This window comes from Vicugna pacos, chromosome 35 (genome assembly GCF_048564905.1).
Source record: "Vicugna pacos chromosome 35, VicPac4, whole genome shotgun sequence".
NCBI lineage: Eukaryota > Metazoa > Chordata > Mammalia > Artiodactyla > Camelidae > Vicugna > Vicugna pacos.
Window position 1 is genome coordinate 10583988 of NC_133021.1, and position 26009 is coordinate 10609996.

Here is a 26009-nt window from a genome sequence, read left to right on the forward strand (position 1 = left end):
TGTGTGTGTGTGTGTTGTGGTGACAAAACAGACTTTACTTTAAATTCTCTTTCAATATTAGATCTCCATAGGTTTATTGACATTCTTCAGTTGAAATAACTGTTGAAGACTCCTGTTGAAATATCAACTTTTCTTTCCTATGTGTTTCAAAACATGCCAGGAGTACGTGACAGTGTATTGTTGGGTTGATTGTCCCAGGTTTTGTATCCCTGGCCCAGTGCTGCTGCCTCAGTCCCAACCACCTGGCCTGCCTGATCCTGGAGCAGTGGGAGGAGGGCTGGCAGGGTCTGGCTGCATGAGAATCACCCCTGCCCCGAGGAAGGGAAGACTACTCTGTCATGAAATCGTGCGCCCACTGGCAGGAGGTGGGGAGGGTTTAATTTGGGGATCCTCCATACTGGAAAAGGTTCTGCCTGTGTGTTACACCTTGTACTTAACACGAAGTAGCAGTTCAACACCGGTGAGTTGTAAGCCTGCAGCTGCCATTTATAGCATATGCGCTGCAGGAACAAAATGAGGGCCGACAGTCGTATCTGCTGTCTTTCTAGTTTGGTTGACTTTTAAAGTGACAGACTTAACGCTTGAAGAAATTTAACGACGATCAAAAGATAATCTCTGATACTGCAGTTATTTCTGTAATCATTTAATTAAAACCCTTTGTTGAAACTATACTAATTTTCTGGACGTTTGTGGTAAGAACACTTATTTCTCTTGTTGTACCTCTCTGTCGCTTGCTCTTTGACTCCATTTTATGTCCCATCTACTGGTAGGTTCTCGTCTCTCATTTTTCCTATTTCAATGTCCTGGTCTGGTCGTTTCTCCATTTCCATGAGTCTCTTCCTTCCTCAGTTTACTTTCTTCTCTCCCATCTCCATTTCCTCATCTTCTCTGTTTATCCTTTGATTTTGATTCATTCCTCTTACATCTACAGTTTGACCATCCCTTACTTGTTTATTTTCTAAATCATTTAGAAATGTCAGTAAGTGGTTTCAAATAGGCTAAGAGCACGCTATGTTTCCTGATGGCCTGCCCCTGTGGCTGCCTCCTCCGTGGGACTAATTGTTGTCCTGAATTCTCCTTTGGTCATGTAAAGTCTTAGAGGCCTTTACTGCATATTTAGTAGAGGAAAGATAAATAGCTGGGCAGGTTTCTAACCTCAGTCAATTAGAGATAACTAGTGAATTTTTCAGAGTGATTATTTAAAGTGCTATGCTGATAATAGGTACTGAAACTAAGCCATATGCACAACCTGGCATTTAAAAAAATCTATTTTAAGTATTATAGATCTATACCTTGCAGCAGATTAATTTTTCAGTGGCAGTCCTCATTTTCTCTACACTAAGTTATGTCTTGGTACCACACTTTTTTGCAAAACTCTCAGACCTAAAGGATTTAAAGTTTATTATTGAAATTTTAGAACAGGAGGGAAAGGAAAGAAAAATAATTTTCCTGAGTGAAGGGACCTAGTACTCACAATAGCATTTTGATCTGAGGACTATATTGTAATAAATAACTCTCACTGTAGAATCTGGATGAAATTAACCCTGAGAGAATTTATATATTCCTGAGGCGGTAGGTGGCCAATTATGACTTTGTATAATCTATTTTCACACAGTATAGTACACAGATGTGTGTGTGAGCTGAGTGTAAATGCAACCTTTCTTTACCTTCTTTTTGGACTCTTTTTGATACCCCTTTTGGAGAGAATTTATCTAATTCTGCTTGAATATTCTCTTTTTGTCATCTTGGTAATCTAATTATTTGGATAGGATTTTGATGATTGTGTTTGAACATTGTGCTGAACATAAATGTACAGCAGCAGATGTACACAGCACCAGATTCATAATTATTCTTGGATTTCTTATATCTAAAGAAATGCCATTTCTAATATTTTCTGATGTCTTTACAAACTCCATTAGAATATTAAGGTTTAAATTTTTTTAAGTGTAATTTAATTACCTTTTTTCTTTTCAGGCTTTTGAAGGAACACACAAGATTTAAAAGTCATTAATTTTTAGAAAATTAAAAATTTTCATTAATTTTGTAGGCTAACACTCTGTAGTGTGAAATATAGTATTGAAACATATAATTAAGAAAAATACTATTTATTAACAGTTATATGAGTACACAGCTGGTTTTCTTCCTTGAAAACATTTTCATGTACCATCTAAAAGATACTTTGGGGGATTATTTATAGTTTATACTTTTCTTTTTACAGCTTTCTTCTATGCTTATTTTACTAGACTTCTAAGAAAAATTTGGATAACTGTAGGAAATAAACATTTGTATCTCATTTCAATGTAGTTCAATCATTTAAACAACTTTATTTATTCATTTAAATTATTTTTGTTTTGAGATGATTGTGGATTCACATGCTGTTGTAAGAAATAACATAGGGAGATCCTCTGCTCCTTTTACCACACTTCCCTCAATTGTAATATTTTGACAACTATAGAACAATATCATATCCGGCATATTGACATGGACACAGTCAAGACAGGGAACATTTTCATCACAAGGATTCCTTTTGTTACCCTTTTATAGCCATACCCATTTTCCTCCTGTTGACCTCAGCACTGCTCTTGGCAACCACTGATTTGCTCTTCACTTCTATAATTTTATGTCAAGAATTATGTAAATGGAATCATGTACTGTGTAACTTCTGGGATTGCCTTGGTTCACAGCATAATTCTTTGGAGATTCATCCAAATAGTGTGTATATCTGTTGTCAAATAATAGTCCATGCTGCTGATGTACCATAGATTAATTATTCACTCATCAAGGACATCTGGGTTGTCTCATGTTTTAGCTGTTATAAATAAAGCTGCTGTAAATATTTGTGTAAAAGTTGTTTTGCATATACAAGTTTTTATTTTTCTGTGATAAGTACTCAGGAGTAGAATTGCTGAATTGTATGTTAGTTGAATGTTTAAGAAACTTTTTGAAGTGGCTGTACTATTTTACATTGTCACAAGTAATGTATGAATGATCCATTTTTTTCCACATCCTCATCAGCATTTGGTATTGTCACTTTCTTTTATTTTAGCCATTCTGAGTGATGTGTAGTCACACTTCATTTTGATTTTAATTTACATTTCCCTAATGTTGAGCATCTTTTCATTTGCCTATTTGTCATCTGTATATTCTCTTTGGGGAAATGTCTCATGTCTTTTGCTGTTTACTAATTGGATTGTTTTTTCACTGTTGAATTTTGAGAGTTCTTAATGTACTTTAGATACTAGTCCTTTGTTGGCCGTGTGGTTTACAGATGTCTTCTCTCACTCTGAAGACTCTTTTCATCTTTTTAACAGGGTCTTTTGCAGAATAAATGTTTAACTTTGATGAAGTTGGATTAATTCATTGTCCTTTTATGGATCATGCTTTTGGTGTCACGTCTAAGAACTTGTTGCCTGTCTAGCTATAGATCCTGAAGTTTTTCTCCTGTTTGCTTCTTCTAAAAGTTTTTAGTTTTATGTTTCACATTGAAGTCCGTGATTCATTCAGAGTAAGTTTTGGCTTATGGTTGAGGTTCATTTTTTTAACCTGTGGATGTCTAATTGCTTCAGCACCATTTGTTGAAAAGGTAATTTTTCCTCCTTTGAATAACTTTTGCAGGTTTGTTGGAAATCCATTGAGCATATTTGTGAGTCTAATTTTTTTTCTATTGATCTAAGTATCTCTCAGCTAATAACTTAGTCTTTGATTACCATAAATATAAAATAAGTTTTATTTTTTAAATTGAAGTATAGCTGGTTTACAATGTGTAATTTGTAAGTGTACAGCATAATGCTTTAGTCATACATATACATACATATATTCCTTTTCACTTTTTTAGAAGTTTTTTTTTTTGATAGGGGGTGGTAATTAGGTTTGTTTATTTATTTATTTATTTATTTAATGGAGGTACTTGGGATTGAACTGAGGACCTTGTGCATGCTAAGCATGTGTTCTACCACTGAACTAAACCCTTCTCCTCATATTTTTTCTTTATAGGTTGCTACAAGGTATTGAATAAAGTTTCCCGTGCTGTACAGTAGAAACTTGTTTATCTATTTTACATATAGTAGTTAGTATCTTCAAATCTTGGATATGTTTTAAAATCAGACGAATTATTCCTTCTTCTTTTTCAGAATTGTTTTAGCTATTTTAGTTTCTTTGAATTTTTATATAAACCTGAGCAATTCTTCAGTATACAAAAAAAAATTTTAGTGGGATTTTGATAGGAATTGCATTAAATCTTTATATCATTTTTGGGAGCATTGACATCTTTACTGCATTGTCTTCCAGTCTATGAACGTGGTGTGTGTTTGCACTCATTTGCATCTCTGACTTTTTTGTCAACCATTTTAAGTTCATGGCTTACAAGACCTGTGCATGTTTTGTTAACTTTACATATAAATATTTAATTCTCTTGGAGCAATTGGAAATAGTATTGTAATTTTAATTGTGGTGTTCATGTGTTGTTTATTGCTAGCATATAGAAATGTTTTATGTTTATATCCTGTGATCTTGCTTATAGAAGGCCATGACTGCTGTATTGTAGATATAAAGCCATTGAACATGAAGAAGGAAGAAAATGAACTAAAGTAACCTAGATATGAGTAGATTGTCTGCTGCAGAATGGTGGTAGTAGAAACACCTCTTGATTTTAAGGACCTTTGAGTACTTTAAATATGTCATTTATTTTCAGTTTGGATATGTCACTTTTCATCTTGTACTTTTCCAAGACCTAGAGTCAGCCTTCTCTCCAAGAAGCCCTGTTTTCATTTAGGGGAGAATGACATTTAAAAACCGAGGTCTGGGCTCTCTTGCGGCAGACAGCTGTTGTTGCTTCAGAAGCTAGAAAAGAACAATGGTCAGAGCTAGGAAATGAAAATATTGATGAGTTTCAAAGTCAAATTTAACAGGAAATGGTTTTTAACTTTTTTCCTCCTTCAGCTTTATATTTCTGTCCTTTTTCTCTTACACTGGAAATACTTGTTTGTTGATAATATTAACTTACTTATTTGCTTTAATCTACAGTATACATAAAGTATTTTAAAATTACAGTACCAGTACTATTAAAAATAAAGCTACTGAATAAAGTTCAAGAATTTTTTTGCAGGTTTTTTTTAAGGGTGGAATTCTTTCAATATATACTACCAAGGATATACAGAGAGAGTACTGAGTTTAAACTTTTCTTCAAACAATTCTGTGTGTAGATACATATCTATACATATATACCTATCTATACATACATACCTATTTACATAAGTATATATGTATTTGTATATGTATAGATATATACACATGCATATACACTTTAAGTTCAAAAGTCACAATTAAAAGTAGTATTTAGAGATGTCTCACTTCCATCTCTAATCCCTTCACTTCTTCCCAATATCTCCTCCTTTTTCATTAATTTTTTGTTGTAAAAATAAGGAAATACATATTTTCTTTTTCATACAGAACGTATTTTATATCCTCTATTCTCCGTCTTTTTTTTTTCAACTTCATGATACATCCTGCAGAGTACACTATAATAGTATGTAGAGATCATCCTTACTCCTTTTTGTGGCAGTGTAAGTAATGGGCAATTTTTCATGTGTAATTTTATTAGATATTGCAGAATTCTCTCTTATGGGGATTTTTTTTTGTACTCTTATCAATAGTGTTTGACATTTTCCGTTTTCTCTAAACCTTGCCAAGAGAGTGAACTTTTGCCAGGTACAAGGGGAGTGTTTCAGTGTAGTTTTAATTTACATTTCTCTTATGAGTATAGTTGAGCATTTAAAAAAAGTTTGAGCTTTCTTTTCTGTAAACTGTTCATGTTTTTGCCTGTTTGTCTATCAGGTTTTTGGTGCTTACTGCTTCTACTTTTAAAGAAAAAGGAAGATCATCTCTTTGGGAGATGAATTGTGGATATTCTGGTTTTCCATTTGTTTTAGGATGATCTTTTTGTATGCACAAGTTTTGAAAAATGTTTTTTAATAGTTGTAATTTTGTATAATCAAAATCTTTATGCATATATTCTGCATAGATGGGGTATAGAAGTTAGGAAGTGCTTTTCAGGTCTGCATTTTCTAGCTGCTCACCTTTTTGGGCTCTATTTCAAACCAGCTATCACTAGCAGTGCATTATTCCAGGTTCTTTGTTGTTTAATTTTCTCACCATATACCAAAAAACCATAGAATGCCTCTACTGGTTTTTTGTCTATCATAAACTTGCCATTTGTGAAACAGTAGCCCAGTGATGTTAATTCTTTTTATGGGATGCCATTCATGACCTTTTTTCTCTCTATATTTGTAATACATTTCCATAGTCTGTGTTCCTTGGATCTCTTAACTAGATCAGAGGTTTACAGTCCCTTTCTGCAAAGGGCCAGAAGTAAATATTTTAGGCTTTGCAGACTATATAATCTTTGTCAATTACTCAAATTACTCAAAAATCTTTTGTGACATAAAAGTAGCCTTAGACAGTATGTAAATGAATATTCTGGCTGTGTTCCAGCAGATTTTAATTTACAAAAACATGATGATGGGGGAGAGTGAAGAAGAGTGGGCAAATTTGGCCCATGGGCCACATTCTGCTGACCCCTGGTCTAGAGCATTATGATTTTTACTACTCTTTAACTTGTTTAACTGCCCACTTCCTTGCCATCATTTTGAGTAAGTTTATTATAAGTTCCCTTAATTATAAAATCAGGAAAGAGTTATGTACCTCTAGGAAATGTACCTTTAGTGTTTGGAGGATGATGGTGAGTAGATTTTATTTATTTTTGATATACTATTATTATGGCATAAAGTAACTACATAGGATTTTTTTTTTTTGAAAATCAGAGTAACTATAACATGCTTTAATTCTATCTATTGGATGTTGGTGTTGCTGACAATATTCCCTTTGAGGATGAACATTGCAGAAAGACTGTTAAACAGTGGTACTATCACATTGCATTGTCAGATCTCTATGTAGAAGTAATAATTCTAAGAGAGATTTATCTGCACCAGGAAAGGGTCTAGAAGGGGCTTCAAGATGATGGAATAGGACACACAGCTCACCCTCTCCCACAAATGCATCAAAAATACATCTACATGTGGAACAGTTCTCACAGAATAATTAACTGAGCTCTGGCAGAAGATGCCATACTTTCAAACCTACGAGAAAGATCTCCATGCAACGGGGTAGCACAACAAAAACAAGACAAAATTGGAACAAGACCTGTGCCTTGCGGAGGGAGCAGTGAAAGAGGAAAAGTGCCCTCACCCTGGGAAGCCCCTTCAACAGCAGAGAGATTAGCTGGAACAGAAAGGGAGCTTCAGAGGCTCAGAGAAGAGTGTAGCAGCCACTATGAGGAAGACAGAACAGAGAGAAACTGACAGAGGATCCGTGCAGTCCCAAGCCTGAGATGTGAGCCTGCTGAGGCATGCCGGGACTGGGTGCTGAAGCTCAGGATTCAGAGGACACGTCTGAGGAGAGGCCTGGGGTTGGTTGTGCGGAGACACCTGAAGGGGTTAGATGGGGGTACTGGCTGAAACTCGGTGTGTACATAGGATGATCATGGGCCCACTGTAGGAGCCCCGTTGTTACTGTACCCTCAAGAAGGGAGGGGCAGGACACTGCCACAGCTGTCTCCCTTTTGGCTTGCCCTAGAAGGGCACAGTCCCTGGCGGGTTGGCCCTACGTGGTTGTGGGGCTAAAATTTGAGCCCATTCCCAGGGACCAGGTGGCTTCAGAAGCAGGGCTGAAATTTGAGTCCTGTCCCAAGAAACTTTGGCAAATTTATGCCATTTGTCCCTCTGTAAATTCAGTGCATCCAGGACATCCAAGCAGAATACTGTGTGACTGGGGCAGGCCCAGCATTAACAGCAGATGTGTGCACGTGGAGGTGGGGCTGGAGTCTGAGCTAATCCTGTAGCCTTCTGTGGATCCGAGTGCCTGACTGCATGACTATGGTGGGTCCTGGTTCCCAGCTTCAATGGATCTGCCCTGGTGACTTTGTGAGCACAACGCCAGAGGGACATTAGGGCAGGCTGCCTGCATTCCCATGGCTGAGGGTGGGCTGAGGGTGGGCTGAGGTCAGTACCAACAATGGTGTACTTTGTGAGCCCACATAGTGGGTGACAGGTGACACCAAAGAGGTGGATATCTCCTCTGGAGGAATACTCAGTGGCTAGTCTCCCAGCAGAAGTACTCCAGGTCTGCCTACCTCACACAGCTCAGAAACAAATCTGATGGCTTCTGCTCCAACAACTGGTGAGCAGACCCGGCCCCCAACAGGGCTGTGACAACCACAGAACAAAAAGGAGGCCCCAGTCAACACCTAGTGTAGGCTTTTGTTACCACAACATCAATCATACCCCAATCAAGGGGATGATAGCCAGGATACTTGGAGGAAAAACATGGCAGCCATTCATACTAAAAACAGCCCTTGCACCAAAAATATTAGATGCACACAGGCAGCAGAAGGACAATCCCACATAAAAACAGCCCTTCAAGACTGCAGGAGATAACTGTTACTCCGAAATACATAGAATCAGAGAAATATAAGTAAAATGAAGGAGAGGAACCACTCCCAATTAAAAGAGCAAGAGAAGTCCCATGGAAGAATAATGGAATAGACTTCTCCATTCTACCAAAACTTGAGTTAAAAAAGGAGATAATAAAGATACTGAAGGAATCAAGAGAGGCTACTGATAGAAATGCAGATTACTGTAAAAAGTAACTAGAAACTATAAAAAGGAGCCAATTTAAGCCAGAAATTGCAATTGCTGAGATGAAAGCCAAACTAAAGGCAATAAATAGCAGACTAAGTAATGCAGAAGAATGAATAAGTGATCTGGAAGATAGAATAATGGCAATCACCCAACCAGAACAGCAGGCAGAAAGACAAATGAATAAAATGAAAGCAATGAGACCTATGAGATCATGTAAAATGTGTCAATTTGTATATAATAGGGGTCCCAGAAGGAAAAGAGAGAGAAAAGGGGATCAAAACATATTAGAAGAAATTATGGCTGAAAACTTCTCAAACCTAAGGAAGGAAACAAATACAAGATTCCCAGGTATAGGAAGCACAGAGAGTCCCAAACAAGACAAACTCAAACAAACCTACACCAAGACATACTATAGTTAAAATGGCCCAAATTAAAGAGAAGGACCCCAATGGCAGCAAGAGGAAAACAAGGAGTTAATTACAAGGGAACCCTCATAAGGCTTTCAGCTGATTTCTGTGCATAAACATTGCTGGCCAGAAGGGAGTGGAGAGATACACTCAAAGTCCTGAAGGAGAAAAATCTGCAACCCAGAAACTCTACCCACAAGATTATCATTTACAAGGAGAGACAGAGTTTCACAGACAAGCAAAAACTAAAAGAATACAGCAATACTAAACGTATTCTAAAAGAAGCATGGAAAGATCTCTAAATAGAAGAAAGCAAAAATTTATAGAAAAGGGAAAATCACAATTGTAAATGTGACAACTACAATGAATAGCAGAAGAATAAACATGAAGATGTAAAAGAGGATATCAAAATCATAAAATGTGGGAGAGAGGAGTAATAAAATGTAGATTTTTTTTCTTTATTTTTAAAATTTGTTTGAGCCTGTATGATTCTAAAACAAGTAGATATAGGAATGGGTTAACAACTTAAACAGGGTTACCACAAATCAAAAATAATACAGTAGAGTCATACAAACAAAAAGAAAAGAAGCATAATACAAAAGAAAATCATCAAACCACAAAGGGAAAAACAAAAAGAGAAGGAAAGGAACAAAGAAGAAATACAGAATCAACTGGAAAACAAGATTTAAAATGGTAATAAACACACATCTATCCATAATTACTTTAAATGTTAATGGAATAAATGCTCCAATCAAAAGATACAGAGTGGCAGATTGAATAATAAAACTAGTGTCTACAATATGCTGCCTATAAGAGACACACTTTAAGGCAAAGGACACATATAGATTGAAAGTGAGGAGATGGAAAAGATATTTCATGCAAATAGAAATTACAAGAAATCGGGGGTTGCAATACTCATCAGACAAAATAAACTTTAAAAGAAGGCCATAAAGATAAAGGAAGACACTACATAGTGGTAAAAGGATCCATACAAGAAGAGGATATTATACTCATTAACATACATGCACCCAGTATAAGAACAGCTAAATTCAAAAATACCAATAGACATAAGGAAGAAATCGATGGGAATATGATAGTAGGAGACTTTAACACCCCACCAACATCAATGGACATATCTTCAGACAGAAAATAAGGCAACAAAGATAGTAAATGACACAGTACAACAGTTAGACTTAATACTCTCAGGACACTGCATTTAAAAAAATCAGAATACACATTCTTTTCACCTGGTCCTGTCCTCTCCAGGGCCAGCCCTCTCCTGGGCATTCCCTCGCCTTTGCATGATCTCCCCTGGGCCTGCACTCATCTGGGCCTGCTGTCTCCAGTAATAACCATCTCCTGAGACTGCCTTCACCTTGACCTGAGCTTATGTGGGACTTTGCTCTCCTGGGCCAGCCTTATCTTGGGCCTGCACTCACCTGGGCCTGCATTCTCCAGGGCCAACCCGGTTCTGAGCCTCCCTTCATCTGGTCCTGTCCTCTCCAGGGCCAGCCCTCTCCTGGGTATTACCTCCCCTGTGCCTGACCTCCCCTGGGCCTGCACTCATCTGGTCTACCCTCTCCTGTGCCTGATATTGCCTGAGACTACCTTCACATGGACCTGACCTCGTGTGAGCCTTTGCTCTCCTGGGCCAGCAATATCCTGGGCATTCCTCACCTGGTCCTGTCCTCTCCAGGGCCAGCTGTCTGATGGGCATTCCCTAACTTGTGCCGGACCTCCCCTGGGCCTGCACTCTTCTGAGCATGCCCTCTCCTGAGCCTGCCTTGACCTGGACCTGACCTCATATCGGCCTGCACTCTCCTAGGCCTGCCCTCACTTTGTCCGGCCCTCTCTAAGCCTGCCTTTTTCTGGACCTACCTCATGTGGCCTGTGCTATCTTGGGCCAGCCCTATCCTGGGCATGTGCTCAGCTGGACTTGCACTCTCCTGGTCGTGTCCTCTCCAGGGCCAGCCCTCTCCTGGGCATTCCCTCCTCTGTGTCTGACCTCCTCTGGGTCTGCACTCATCTGAACCTGCCATCTCCTGAACCTGCCTTCACCTGGACTTGATCTCATGTGGCCATTTCTCTTCGAGCCACCCCTGTCCTGGGCCTCCCCTCACCTGGTCCTGTCCTCTCCAGGGCCAGCCCTTTCCTGAGCATTCCCTCCCCTGGGCCTTACCTCCCCTGGGCCTACATTCATCTGGGCCTTCCCTCTCCTGAGCCTGCCTTCACTTGGACCTGTCCACATGTGCGCCTACACTCTCCTGGGCCACCCCTCAACTGGTCATGCCATCTTCAGGGCCAGCCCTCTCCTGGGCATTCCCTCCCCTTTGCCTAACTTCCCCTGGGCCTGGACTCACCTGGGCCTGCACTCTCCATGGCCAGCCCGGTCCTGGGCCTCCCTTCTGCTGGTCCTGTCCTCTCCAGGGCCAGCCCTCTCCTGGGCATTGCTTCCCTGTGTCTCACCTTACTTCCACTTGCACTCATCTGGTATTGTTTTCTCCTAGGCCTGCCCACACTTGAGCCTGCCTTCACCTAGACCTGAGCTTATGTGGGCCTGTGCTCTACTGGGCCTGCCCTATCCTTGGCTTGCCCTTACCTGGTCCTGACCTCCCCTTTGCCAGCCCTCTCCTGGGCCTGCACTCTCCTGAGCCTGCCTTCACTGGGACCTGACCTCATGTGCCTCTTTTCTCTTCAGGGCCAGCCCTGTCCTGGGCCTCCTGTTACTGGTTCCTGTCCTCTCCAGGCCCAGTCCTCTCCTGGGCATTCCCTTCACTGTGCCTGACCACCACTGGGCCTCCACTCATCTGGGCCTGACCTCTTATGTGCCTGCCATCTCCTGAGACTGCCTACACCTGGACTTAATCTCATGTGGGCCTTTTCTCTTCCGGGCCACCCCTGTCCTGGGCCTCCCATTACCTGTTCCTGTCCTCTCCAGGGTCACCCCACTCCTGGGCATTCCCTCTCCTGTACCTGGCCTCACCTTGTCCTGCCCTCTCTTGTGCCTGTCCTCTCCTGGGCCTGCCTTCATCTGGTCCTGTCCTCTCCAGGGCCAGCCCTCTCCTAGGCATTCCCTCCCTTGTGCCTGACCTTCCCTTGGCCTCTCCTCACCTGGGACTGCCCTTAACTTGGCCTGTCCTTTGCTGGGACTCCCCTCACTTGGTCCTGCCCTCTTCTGGGCCTGCTGTCTCTTGAGCCTGCCTTCACCTAGACCTTATCTCATATGGGCCCACGCTCTCCTGGGCCAGCCCTGTCCTGGGCCTGCACTCACCAGGGCCTGCACTCTACAGGCACTACCATCTCCTAGGCCAGCCCTGTCCTGGGCACTCCCTCACCTTGTCCTGCCCTCACCTGGTCCTTCACTCTCATGGTCCTGACCTGTCCTCTTCCTGCCGTCTCCTGGACCTGCCCTCTCCTGGTTCTTCCCTCACCTGGGTCCACCCGTACATGGACCTGCCCTCTCTCTCCTGTGCCTCCCCTCACCTGTGCCTGATCTCACCTGGGCCAGCCCTCTCCTGGGCCTGTCCTCTCCTGAGCTTTCTCTCACCTGAGCCTGTTCTCCCACTGGCCTGCCGTCTCCTGGGCCAGCCCTCTTCTGGGCTTTCCCTACCCTGGGACTGCCCTCACGTGGTCCTGCCCTCTCCTTGTCCTTCCCTCACCTGGTCCTGCCCTCTCCTGGGCCTTCCCTCTCCTGGGCCTGCCTTCTCCTGGGTCTGCCCTCACCTGAACCTGCCCTATTGTGGTAACTGCAGCAAAGTAAGTGAAATCCCTGGCACTTAGGGGCTTGGCTTAGAGTAGGTGCTCAGTAGGTGGAAATTCTGTTGGTAGGTAAAGGACACTACTGAGCATAGTGCTGGCACGTAGCGGGTGTCACCTGGCAGCTGCCATTAAATCAGTAGTGAGTGACCAGCACATGCAGGTGCCTGGTGGCTGGGAAGGACTGTCAGGAAATCTATTCCAGGCAACTCAAGGCCTGGAGCCATAAGCAGGGGGAGGAGCAGATGTGGCCTTGGGGGCAGGTGTGGGCTCGGGCTGGTGTGAGGGGCATCTACCTCAGATGGTCTGAGACAAGTTGGCAGTCCCACAGAGAGGAGGGCCCCCCTGGAGGGTGACGTGGGCCACCTCGCAGATGACCTGGGAGCGAACATCCCCTGGGGCCAGCACCTTGGCTGTGCTGGAGATGTTGTAGGAAACGCTGTCTCCCTCTGGGTCCATGCTGGTCTGGGAGGCTGTGATCTCATTCCCATTTTTGAACCATTTCATGGAGATGTTTCTGGGGGAGAAGCCATGGGATCTGCAGGTGAAGCTCACTGTCTGCTCAGGTGAGGCCCTCGTGGCAGGGCCCGATACCACGGGTGGAGAGGGTTTCACTACAGAAGGAGCATTTACAACAATGAACATCATTGTCATTATCATCACTAATGATAAGCTTACGACCCAGTTAAGAATGTTCACATATTTTTTATGATTTTGTTTTCAACTTTATTTCAATTCAGTTTTGTTGCAGGGCGAAATAATCAGGTTTGTTTCATTTCTTTTTTTTAAATCTTTTTTCTTTAATTTACTGAGGATTGAACACAGGACCTCGTGCATGCTAAGCACTGGGCAGCAGACAAGAGGTGTGGCTGGGGCCCCTCCCAGCTCCTCATCTGTGAAACAGGACAGCAGGCATTATCCTTCCTGGGGTTGCAGTGAGGGTTCAGTCTGGCAGTGAAGCATCCTTGCTTTGAGTAAAATCAAGATACCTCACAAAACTAAACAAAGATTTCTCTTTAACCTGGACTGTGTTTGTATCCAGAGCTCTCCTTTCAGGTGTTTATTAATTTACTCCATAGTTTTCATTCTTTCCTCAAATATTCCAGTAGGACTAATGTGCCAATCCCTGAATTTCAAAGGAAAAGGAGTGAAGGGATGTTTTTCTGAATCTGGGTTCCTCTCTTGGGTCAGTTTTGAGCTGAAAGCAAAGATCACTGAGTGCTGAGAAACCAGAGGTGGTTAATTTCTTAACTGTTCTTAAGTCAGAAGAGACACAGACACAGGCCCATGAACCAGGCAGAAGCAGCTCCTGTGTCCTGAAAACATACACAAATCAGAGAATCAAAAGCGAGGGTGCAGGAAGGGGGGTATAGCTCAGTGGTAGAGCACGTTCTCGGTGTGTATGGCGTGCGTGAGGTCCTGGGTTCAATCCCCAGTGCCTCCATTAAGGGAAAAAAAAATATGAGCGCAGTTTCTCCCTGTAGAAGTTCCCATAGGGTGTTTTCAAATTGTTCTTTATTACCCAATATCGCCTGTAAAAGTCAAAAGTCGACAGACAGCAAATATTACAAATATTTGCATTTGTCAATAGTTACCTGCTTTCTAAAACTCATGGGACATTTTAAGGATATAGTAAGGGGGTGTTACTTGAATATGTGAAGTCACAAAAACACCAGCATTCTGGATGCCCCAGAAAGACGAGACATTGCGATCAGCCTGAGGCTGGATGATCCACCCACGACCTTCAGCTCTTCAATTCCCCCCACCAGCCCTGAGAAGGGGGCCCAAGTGGGGCCCCATGTACAGGACGAGGCTCAGGGAGGACGCAGCTGGCCAAGGACACCAGCGAGGAAAGGTCGGAGCTCATCTCAGTGCACACAGGGCTGATTGATTTTAGGGTCTCTGATCTTTATCCTTGAGCCTCAGCATCTGATTCTGGACAAACCTGGTCAGACTAGTGAGGATATATGTAAAACACAGGGCCTGGTGTAGAGTAGGTGCTTAGTGAACAAGACCTGTGATTGTTATCATGTGAACTGGTCATTCCTAGTTCTGAAACTACCTAGTTATTCTTTAGGCAGTAAGAAGGCAAAATAAAAGCCCAATGGGAGCACCAGGAGGAGTCTCAAATCCTGCTCCATGCAACTGCCATGTAGAATTCACATGAAGAAAGTAGAAACACCAAATTACGATTTTTCCCCCTATTTTTAATAGTCCCCTCGGAAAATAAGTTAGGGGAATTGGCTTTCAAAACATGTGAGATCACAGGTGTTTTTCTGGCTATTCGGTCTTTACAGAAAGCTGGAGGCATTTTGAAAGGAGGGAGGACAGATTCCATCAGTGCCACATTGGTGTGTTGAGGCAGGAGGGCTCTGGGCTGAGCAGGGAGCGTCTGTGGGGATCCCAGCGCCTGTTTAGACACAAGTCTCTAAAGCTGGGGAGGTCTCCCCATTGACGAAGCTCTGGGCTGAGGGTGGTCTGGGCAGCCCCTCCTCGAGGCTGGAGAGGGCAGGAAGCCACGCTCAGGGAAAGTGTGCTCCCTGGGGTGGGCTCTGCCTGCCACTCCACTGGGTTCACTTTGTTGGGCTACTAACGGCTGGGGAGTTGGGCTACCCAGGCACCATGGGGACCCGCCTCTGTCAGGAAAAGCCCAGCTCTGCCTGTGACCTCAGAGAACATGGAGCTCAGGGCTTCTCTACCCAGGCTGTGCGGCAGCATCCCCTGCAGGAGTTAATCAGGCAGCTGCCTGGGCCCATGTGTCTCCAATTAAACCAGGATTTCTAGGGCAGGGACAGGGGCTGGGGATCTTGTCAACATTGCCCAGGTACTTCCTGGCCCCAACCCAACCCCAGTTATGCTTAGTCCTGGAGGGAGTGAGCCATCCGAGCCCTCGGGCTTTGGCACATCAGAGCTAATGCTGGTGAAACACGTACTCTGTGCTGGGCTCTGCTCTAAGCTCTGTACATGGATCCCTCACTCAGCCACTGCAGCGGCTCTGGGAGGGCGGTGCTGACAGGGACGGACCAGGCCCCTGAGCCCCAATGTGGGCAGGAGGGTACGTGTCTGAGATCCCAGAGCCGGGACCTTGCAGAGCTGGGATGGGAGCCCAGGCAGTGGGGCTTGGCCCAGGCACTCAACCACTGTGCACTGAGGCTCAGTGACACCCTAGCCCACCCCATCTAGGGCTTTCTAGATCCTCTCAAGTCATCACAGACCCTGAAAGGCAGCGAGGCTTACCACCGTCTCACAGGTGGGGAAACTGAGGAATAGAGGGAACTGAGACTGCCCAGACCACAGCCTAGGGAGACACCAGCATCACTTACTGAGGGGCTGTTCCATCATCAGGTTTATTGTACCGTACCCTCAGGACATCCTGCAAAGTTTGTGTGATTGTCATCCTTCTACCGATCTCCTCAAGCCCACATCATCTCCCCAAGCCGACATCTTCCATACAACTGGCCTCTTGAGTAGAGTTGTTTTTCCTCTATTTCTTTCTAGAAAAACCACATTCTTTAGTTCATGTATGCAAGTAGCATGCTTCTTGTAAGAGATTGACCTATCAGGGGTCCAACATTAAAATAAATAATGAACTTCAGTTTAGCACAATAAAGTTGAGAACTTGCCAAAATAAAATCTCCCTGGCATGGATCTCAGTCTCTACAGCAGATGCCTTCAGTCCCATGCAAAGGAGGAAGTAAATACACACAGCAGGTGAAGGAGCCTGGAGCACGTGGTGATGTGCGGGTGGCAGACCTCAGAGCACAGATGGGAGCCATTCAGCCCTGGGTTCAAGCTGCCCCTTTGCACAGCATCTGGGAGTCCTTGGGTGCGCTCTCTCTGGAAGACTTACTTCTAGCATCTGGGATAAAATGGTGATGATGAAATGAAATGTTGTGTATGAAGCACTTGACACGAAGCCTGGAACTTGGTAAGTTCCTAAACAATATTAGCAATTATTTCCTTTTTAAGTCAACACCTCATTTCTCGATGTTGTCACTGACTTGATGTGCTTACGTGCTATGTCAGTCTGAAGCGTGACATATCTGAACCCAGGAAATCGGCGAGATGGGCAAAATTAAATGCCATAAGTTGTGCAAAGGTGTTATTTTATCAGGTAGACATGAGCAAATGTAAGATCAAGCTGTTTGGAATTAAAGGTAAGTGTTGTAAAACCTGATGTCTTGTGCTTTCATAACTCCCCTAGGACTGCAGGGAATGTCTCATCTCTCATTTTACAGGGGAGGAAGCTGGGGGACACATTGCTGCTGGCTCCCTGTGGCTCAGCTGCTAAATCAGAAGAGGCCAGTAAGATGAAGAAAGGTCAAGATAATCTTGTTCAATCTCCTAATTTTCAATAACAAATAAATGAAACCCAAAGATCTAAATATCCATCCATTTGACTTATCTGCTGAATGTCTGAAAAAATTTTAAATGCTAAGTAAGTGTTGGTATCATTTTTCATTTTCAAAAAACGGTAACACCCAATGTTAATGACGGTTCAGGAATTTTCTAGAAAACAATTCCATCCCATAGAGCCCTAGTGGAAGGGCACTGCCACAGCTTTTCCTAAAAGCAGTTTGGCAGCGTGTTTCAAGGGTTCTGAAGTGCACTTCCCCTTGAATCATATAATTCCATTACTCTAAATTTGTAGGAAACGAATAATCAGACATACACAAGGCTTTGTATTCAAAGATGTTTACTATGGAATTAGTTACAATAACTAAAAAATATAGGAAAGGTAACATACCTATCCAATCCAGAGGGTATTTGTGGCACATTCTTATGATGAAATCCTCCACAGCCAAAATGTAACCTACAATATGCTTTTAAATAAGAGAATTCTACGGCAGATCGTTAAGAGTGAAAAGGAAATTACAAAACAGTATAACCCACACGATTTCTGTTTTGTTGAAAAATAAGAAGTATAATATTCTTATAATCACCAAAATGTAACCCTTCGTGGTGGGATTTAGGTAAGGATTTGTTTCCGCTCTTTTTGTATGTGTTCTAGATCTTCTCTGATGAACTTACGTAAATTTTAATCTGAAAAATATTACTAAAGAAAAAATATATAAATATACATGATAAACGCTAAGAAGTCAGCTGGGTGGAGTCAGTGCTACACGGGGAAGTGGAGGGATAAGCAAAAGCTGGAGGGAGGCTTCTCTTTCGATTTTTGGAATAAAGCCAGCAGAGTCCTCTAGTTAAAATTACAGCGGAATTTTAAGAGCATCCTGTTCTTTCCAATCCCTCGTCCTTCCTAGACTGCAGCTGTCTTCAAGCAACCTATGAGGAATTAAAATGTGGCCCATAGACAGACCTCCACGTTTTGATAAACACATGTTGATAAAAGGCAGACAGAGAAATGAATATGTATTTCTTGTGACAATAATCCTCTCCAAACATACCGAAGCGTTTCCCTGTAGCCCCGCATTTTGGGTGGTTTGCTCATATACTTTGATTAAGAGCAATATTCGTATCATATATCATCCACTTAAAAGAAAGAAAAAAAAAAAAGGATCTGGCCCCAGAGGCAAACCTATGTAGAAACCTTGGCCTTGGTTCATCGTGAGTTAGAGGCCCTGTCCTCCAACACTGGGCGGGGGCCAGCTCTGCTCCAAAAGTTGAAAAAAGCACAGTGATTTTTAATATATCAGGGATCCCAACACTTGCAAGTGAGTCACTGCTTTAGCCTAAGCAACGCCTGTGGAGTCTCTGTCTCCAAAGGAGGGTAGAGAAGTCTTTGATGGAACAGCCAACTCAGACTTGACCAAACATGTCTTAAAAGTACAGAGTTCCTGAGGCTTGGGGCGGAGGGGCGGTGGCAGGAGGGGGTGGGTGGTGATGAAAATAGTGAGCAAAGAGCATTTTTAAAGGTAACAGCATATTTAAATGAAATTTCAGCTGAAGCACTGAGATAATAGATCTTCCAAAGTGATGTCTCAGACTTGACTGCAACATCCTCAAAAAGGTAATTAAACACTGGTCACAAGGCTCTTGAATGCCTCACCTACAGTGAATGTATAAAAGGACCTGAAGCATTTGTGAATCTGACCAGCAAAGGATTGATGGATAAAAAAGAATGAAATAATGCCATTTGCAGCAACAAGGATGGACCTGGAGATCGTCATTCTAAGTGAAGTAAGCTGAAAGAGAAAGAAAAATACTATGATATTACTTATATGTGGAATCTTAAAAAAAAAAAGGGGGCGCAAATGAACTTATTTACAAAACAGACAGACTCACAGACATAGAGAACAAACTTATGGTTACCAGGTGTGAAAGAGGGTGGGGAGAGAGAAATTGGGATTCAGAATTTGCATATATAATAACTACTATATATAAAATAAACAACAAGGTCCTACTGTATAGCACAGGGAACTATATTCAATACCTTGTAACAGTCTATAATGAAAAAGAATCTAAAAAGGAATTATATATATATATATATATGTATGTATGTATATATATATAACTGAATCACTATGCTGTACACCAGAAATTAACACAACATTGTAAATTGACTCTACTTCAGTTAAAAACTGAAGTAGATTTAAATTTAAAAAGAACTGAGGTGACAGTTGCCTAGAGATCGCTGTGTGTGCACATGCACACATGCACACAACAGGCACGAGAGAGGAAAAGAGAAGGAGAGAGCGAGAAAGGGAACAATCTCAGAATTGAACAGCTTCATTCTAAATAAACATCAAGATTGAGAGTACAGAGCTTGACCTCCAGGACAACTTCAGCCAAGGAAGAAGTTTTCTGCTCTGCTGTTCCCTTCAGTCTTTTCCTTGCCGGGACTTGAAGCTTGTAGGCATCATTGACCACTCCAAGCACGATGGGGGAGGCAGCGTGGAAGCACTGGGTGGGAAGAGGGGGAAGTCAGCTGACTCGGCTCCTCTGCGCCTGAGCCAGCCTGCAGAGATGGAGCCAGAAAAGTGGAGCAATTCTGAAGGAAGAATGCTGTCCTCTTATTAATAGGACTAGACGCTGACATTTTTAAATTGAAGCAGTGTTTTTTGACTCCAGTGACTGGAAACTCTTAACAGTGATGAGAAAAATCACAGATGAACCAGGGGTCAACTATTCAGAGTGGATTTAAACGTAAATGAAAGACGGGAACATAGGTGCTTTCCAACTGCACCCAGGAGTCGTGCTTGTCAATGTGAGGACTTCATTTATTTTATTAAGGTTTATGTGTATCATTAAGAAAGTTTTATTATTGGGGGTTGCTTTTTATTATTTTAAATTTCAAACTCTAAGTAAAGCAACCAGTAATTTTTTGGATATATCTTGGGCTTTGATGATGCAGGAAACATGCAATGGAAAAAAAAAAAGAGTTGCATAAATCTCAGACTGGTAACACTGAGTTCTTTGCTGTTAGTGTGACTATTTGCAGAGTAAATTGCATTTTAATTCAGAAAGGGTTCCCACTTTCATCTATAGCCAAGAATTTGAAGGGAAAGGAACCAAGTATTCTTTGGCCCTACATGGTGTAGGCTATATCTCAGCTTATCCCCACAATATGAAATACACAGGGAAAAGATGGCAGCCTACAAGCCAAGGGGAGGGCTCAGGGAACAGGTCCTTCCCTCACTGCCCTCAAAATGAATCAGCTCTGCTGACACTTTGACCGTGACTTCTAGCCTCCAAAACTGTGAGACAATTTCTGTTTTTTAAGTCACCCAGTTTATGTTACTTTGTAATGGCAGCCCTTAAACACTAAGGCAAATAGGAAGTTGTATCTAAAAGTCTTATTAGTTGCCTTTGTTTTAAATTTTATTGAAGAAAGCCACATAGCTGTGGCATAGATAAAATGCCACTTGGCTCTGACCTGTAAGTCTTTTTGCAGCTCCCTGCCTGGAAGGTCCCAGTTCCTGTCTTCTCAGGAGTTTCCTCTCCTTCAAAATCCAACTCAAGCATCCCAAGCATTAGGAGACTTCCTGGTGCCCTCACATCCCATGAGTAAATCCCTTCTTCAGCTGTTCTACTGATACTCAGATTTTATATTGTATGTTTTGTTTATATGTTTTCCTTCTCAACCAGATTAAGAACTCACTGAGGTCATTTCTCTTCATCAACTTTGTACTCCCAACACAAGGCCTGATACACAGTAGGCACTTAATAATGCTGTGCTGCAGTCTATCTATGAATGGATCATTAGAGACTGCTGTTACCACAAACCAGCTGCTGCAGGTAGACATACATAAATTATAAAATAGTAATTAGGACAGGATAAGTAAGCATAGATTCTCTCCACAAATTCCTGAATAACAGAACTCTGAAGACACCATCTGGGCTGTGATGGAGGTAGATAGAGGATATGTAAAAAGAGTGCTTCTTGATTTTAAGTTTAAAGTCACATTGTATTAGCAGTTACCTATTGCACCTGCTTCCCACTGAAGCATTTAGAAGGACCCAGAAGTAGGTGAAGATTTCTAAGTAGCCAGGTAGCTATCCTTCTTCTGCAAGCCCTCTGAAGCAGAGGTCAGTTTTCCTCCCTAGCCCATCATCATCACCTCTATTCTCATACCCATCAGAAATGAAAATGTAATAAAGTAATTGCTCCCTGGAGAGGTTGGCTTTTATAAATAAAATGCAAGAGGGAAGAACAGAGACAGAAAGAGCATATGGTGGAGTCTGTCATTTTCCATATGCTTTATCTGGTCACACTGCCCAAGGCAATCTACAGATTTAATGCCATCCCTATCCAATTACCCAGGACATATTTCACAGAACTAGAACAAATCATAATAAAATTTATATGGAACAATCAAAGACCTAGAATTGTCAAAGCATTACTGAAAAGAAAGAAAGAAGCTGGAGGAATAACTCTCCCAGACTTCAGACAACTACTATAGAGCTACAGTCATCAAGACAGCATGGTATTGGTACCAAAACAGACATATAGACCAATGGAACACAATAGAGAGCCCAGAAATGAACCCACAAACTTTTGGTCAACTCATCTGCGACAAAGGAGGCAAGAATATACAATGGAATAAAGACAGTCTCTTCAGCAAATGGTGTTGGGACAACTGGACAGCAGCATGTAAAACAATGAAGCTAGAACACTCCCTTACACCATATACAAACATCAACTCAAAATGGATTAAATACTTAAACATAAGACAAGATACAATAAACCTCCTACAGGAAAACATAGGCAAAACATTATCTGACATACATTTCAAAAATTTTCTCCTAGAAGAAATAAAAGCAAGAATAAACAAATGGGACCTAATGAAACTTACAAGCTTCTGCACAGCAAAGGAAACCAGAAGTAAAACAAGAAGAACCTACGGAATGAGAGAAAATTTTTGCAAGTGAAACCGACAAAGGCTTGATCTCCAGAATATATAAGCAGCTCATACGACTCAATAAGAAAAAAATAAACAACCCAATCCAAAAATGGGCAGAAGACCTAAACAAGCAATTCTCCAAGGAAGACATACAAATGATCAAAAAGCACATGAAAAAATGCTCAATATCACTAATTATCAGAGAAATGCAAATCAAAACTACAATGAGGTATCACCTCATACCAGTCAGAATGGCTGTCATTCAAAAATCCACAAATGACAAATGCTGGAGAGGCTGTGGAGAAAGGGGAACCCTCCTATGCCGCTGGTGGGAATGCAGTTTGGTGCAGCCACTGTGGAAAACAGTGTGGCGATTCCTCAAAAGACTAGGAATAGACTTACCATATGACCCAGGAATCCCACTCCTGGGCTTGTATTCAGAAGGAAATCTACTTCAGGATGACACCTGCACCCCAATGTTCATAGCAGCACTATTTACAATAGCCAAAACATGGAAACAGCCTAAATGTCCATCAACAGGTGACTGGATAAAGAAGAGGTGGTATATTTATACAATGGAATACTACTCAGCCATAAAAATCGACAACATAATGCCATTTGCAGCAACATGGATGCTCCTGGAGAATGTCATTCTAAGTGAAGTAAGCCAGAAAGAGAAGGAAAAATACCATATGAGATCGCTCATATGTGGAATCTAAAAAACAAAAACAAAAACAAAAACAAAAACAAATGAACAAACAAAAACAAAGCATAAATACAGGACAGAAATAGACTCACAGACAGAGAATACAGACTTGTGGTTACCAGGGGGGTGGAGGGTGGGAAGGGATAGACTGGGATTTCAAAATTGTAGAATAGATAAACAAGATTGTACTGTATAGCACAGGGAAATATACACAAAATGTTATGATAACTCATAGAGAAAAAAATGTGACAATGAGTGTGTATATGTCCATGAATGACTGAAAAATGATGCTGAACACTGGAATTTGACACAACATTGTAAAATGATTATAAATCAATAAAAAATGTTAAAAAAGAATTTTTAAAGGTCTGGTTGGTTTTATTCAATGCTCCATGAATCGGACAGCACCCAATCTAGCAGATGGAAAGGAGCTCCAAGGAGTTTAGGAGATGAAAGAATTTTATAGGCAGAGGGAGAAGGAACAAGGAAGTTACACTATAAAAAAAAGGGGGGTCAGGAGGTTGGTTATTAGAAAGTTACTTTCCTTTAGTGGATGGCAGGGGTCTATCAGGCAGCTTACCTAACTAATGCTAATTAGGTAATTCCCCATTGACTGGTTTAAGATTCTATTTATTGCAGAGCCAGAACTGTAAGTGTTGGTTTGGTGACATGTGTTTGGCATAAGCAACTCCATTTGGGGCCCATTGTCTTGTTTTTAAGAGGAGTTTGTATTTGTTGTCCAAACAAAAGAGGCAGAAGTGGTTTGTTTGGAATGGGAAGGGTTGTTGTGTTGTTTTGGGCAGGGAAGCCTAAAAAGAAGGGGAAGGACTGGGGCAGAGATGGGATGATATGATCTCTGGGTCCCATCCTGGTTAAATTGAAGGAGTGAGTTAGGGCCAAAGTTTAAAGAGCAATCTTTGTAGAACCATCCGCACAGCCTGTAAACCATTTCTCCACTACATTTCCTACCCTGCTCTGCTCAGACCTGGTGCCACTTTAATACTCTGAGGTTGCATGGTGGTCATGAGCAGTGGGGGACAGAAGGAGGGAGCGCCACCTCGGTTTTCTGGCTTGAAGAATGGGGTGAAAGATTTTGCCATTCAAAGGCATGAGAAGTATAGTGGGAAGAGCAAGCTTGAAGGAAACATGGTGACTTCACCCACAGAGACTTCACTAGAGGATCCCCCTTAGTGTATGTGAAAGAGATAGGCTTGGGCAAACAAAAAGAGGGGGGTCACTCTGTTCCCCCAGCAAGGAACAAGTTTCCAGGACTCGTTACCCTAAGAGGCAGGATCAGAGGCTGAAACTACAGACAGGATCACAAAAGGCAGGAGGGTCCAAGAGTCAGAAGAGATAGAGTGTGGGGGAACTTGGATGCATCATAACAAGTTCCAAACTTCTGAGGCTGACAAGAAAGGCAGTGGAGTTCTTTGTCTGTGCGTCTTTGACCCTGAGTGGCAAAACTTACACACATGTGATCTCGTGTGCAGAAGATGGCTGACTTCCACAAAGACAGAACATTTGGGCGACAGACCCAACCTCTGTACATTTCTGAACAACAAGCCCTAGACAATGTCTAACTCAAAGTAGGTGCTGAGTCGATGTTTAAAAAAAAATCAATGAATGAAATGAATGTGCTTGGAATGGTGTTGATATTTGCTCTGCCCCCACACTGGAATAATCCATCCAGCTCACTCATGCCCCATGTTATTATTATTATCTTGGTGACTATGTTTATACAGCATTTTATAACTCCCTTGTTCTCCCAGACTTCAGGGGAATTGAAGCTTTGGTAATGAGGGAAATTTTCACTTGATTGTTTTTTGTAGGAAGTCAACTCAGCTCACATCTGGTGGCCTCCACGATGCCTTGGTTGCTAAAGGGGTTTTGCATTTTCCTCTGGCCTGCTAGACCCAGACCTTAGAGAAACAGACCTCCCAGCCTTTCCGTTAAAAGGAAGTTTAGTCTCATCTGGACTCTGTCTGGTTAGGGCCTGATTTTAGGCAGGCAGAGCAGACTTTAGCAAAACAAGCAGAGCAGAGAGAGGCTCCTGGTGCTTGGGTGAGACTGTTTTCATGGTGAGGGGCTAGGAGCAGGAGTGGGCGTGAGGTGTAAACTTCACATCAAAGACCCCGCCTGTCTGTGACCCATCAGATGCAGGCCTGAGTCTGCCTCACCAGCTACTCCATCCTCTCTTCTGGTCCCACCTTGTTCCAATTCTAGGGACTTCTCCATTGCTTCTCTAGTCCCCAGCCACGTCTTCACTCCACATCCAGGTCTGCAGGCTTCAAATGGATGGTAGGGTACCGAGAGGTGCACACCTGCGAGAGGTTTACTCCAACACACTTCTCACTATCCAGAAATAGTGCCCATTCAAAAACAGGCGAAACTCTTCTTGGGGAGGGATGGAAATGTCAGCTATCTTGTCTGTGGTGGTGGTTTCGTGGAAGTATACATCTACCAAAATTCATCAAATTGCACATCTGAAATATTTGTAGTTTTAAGGAACCATACCAAAATAAAGGTGTTAAAAATTAAAAATTAAAAAAAAAAGCAGGAAAAACTTACCTATGCTGTTAAAAGCCAGGATAGTGGTTACCGTTGAGAAAGACAGACAAGGCAGTGAGTGGGAGAGGGTACGTGGGATTCCTGGGTTGCTGGAAATGTTCTGTTTCTTGACCTAGGTGTCTGTTATGTAGGTGTGCTCACTTTGTGATAATTTATTTATCTGTGAGCTTATGATTTTTAAACTTTTCTGTGAACATATTTTGTTTCAATTAAAAATTTATTTTAATGACTAGACTACACTCCCCAAAATACAAGTGATGTGGATGAAGCTTGCATAGTCAGACATGGCCACAGGCCCAGGGCTGTGGGCAGGTGAGGCCTCCCGCCTGTCCCGTGAGCCTCCTGGGACACGCTGCCAAAGAATGCTGGGTGACAGCTCCCAGGGGTGTCTCACTGGGTTGGAGGAGCGCCGGGTGGCACCCTATCTCATTCTGCCCACCAGAAAGGTCCTTGTTCAGTAAAGGGCCCAGCTGGTTGTGCAGAGTGGTCAGGAGGACAGGCTGGTCCCACCCCATGCCACCCCACAACCCAATCTCCCAATCTTGACCAAAAACTTTGTGAGAAAGACCAGGAG

At 42.4% G+C, this 26009-nt stretch overlaps 1 protein-coding gene across 1 annotated transcript in view; it reads left to right on the forward strand.

Moving 5' to 3' along the window:
• The window catches only part of LOC116277082 (protein sidekick-1-like), a 92606-nt gene extending 75365 nt beyond the window's left edge, over nt 1–17241 (forward strand). The window contains exon 4 of the mRNA XM_072955291.1: nt 17095–17241. Within this exon, the coding sequence (XP_072811392.1) occupies nt 17095–17147 (53 nt within the window). The 3' untranslated portion in view covers nt 17148–17241. The remainder of the gene's footprint in view (nt 1–17094) is intronic.
• The last annotated feature ends 8768 nt before the right edge of the window (nt 17242–26009 follow it).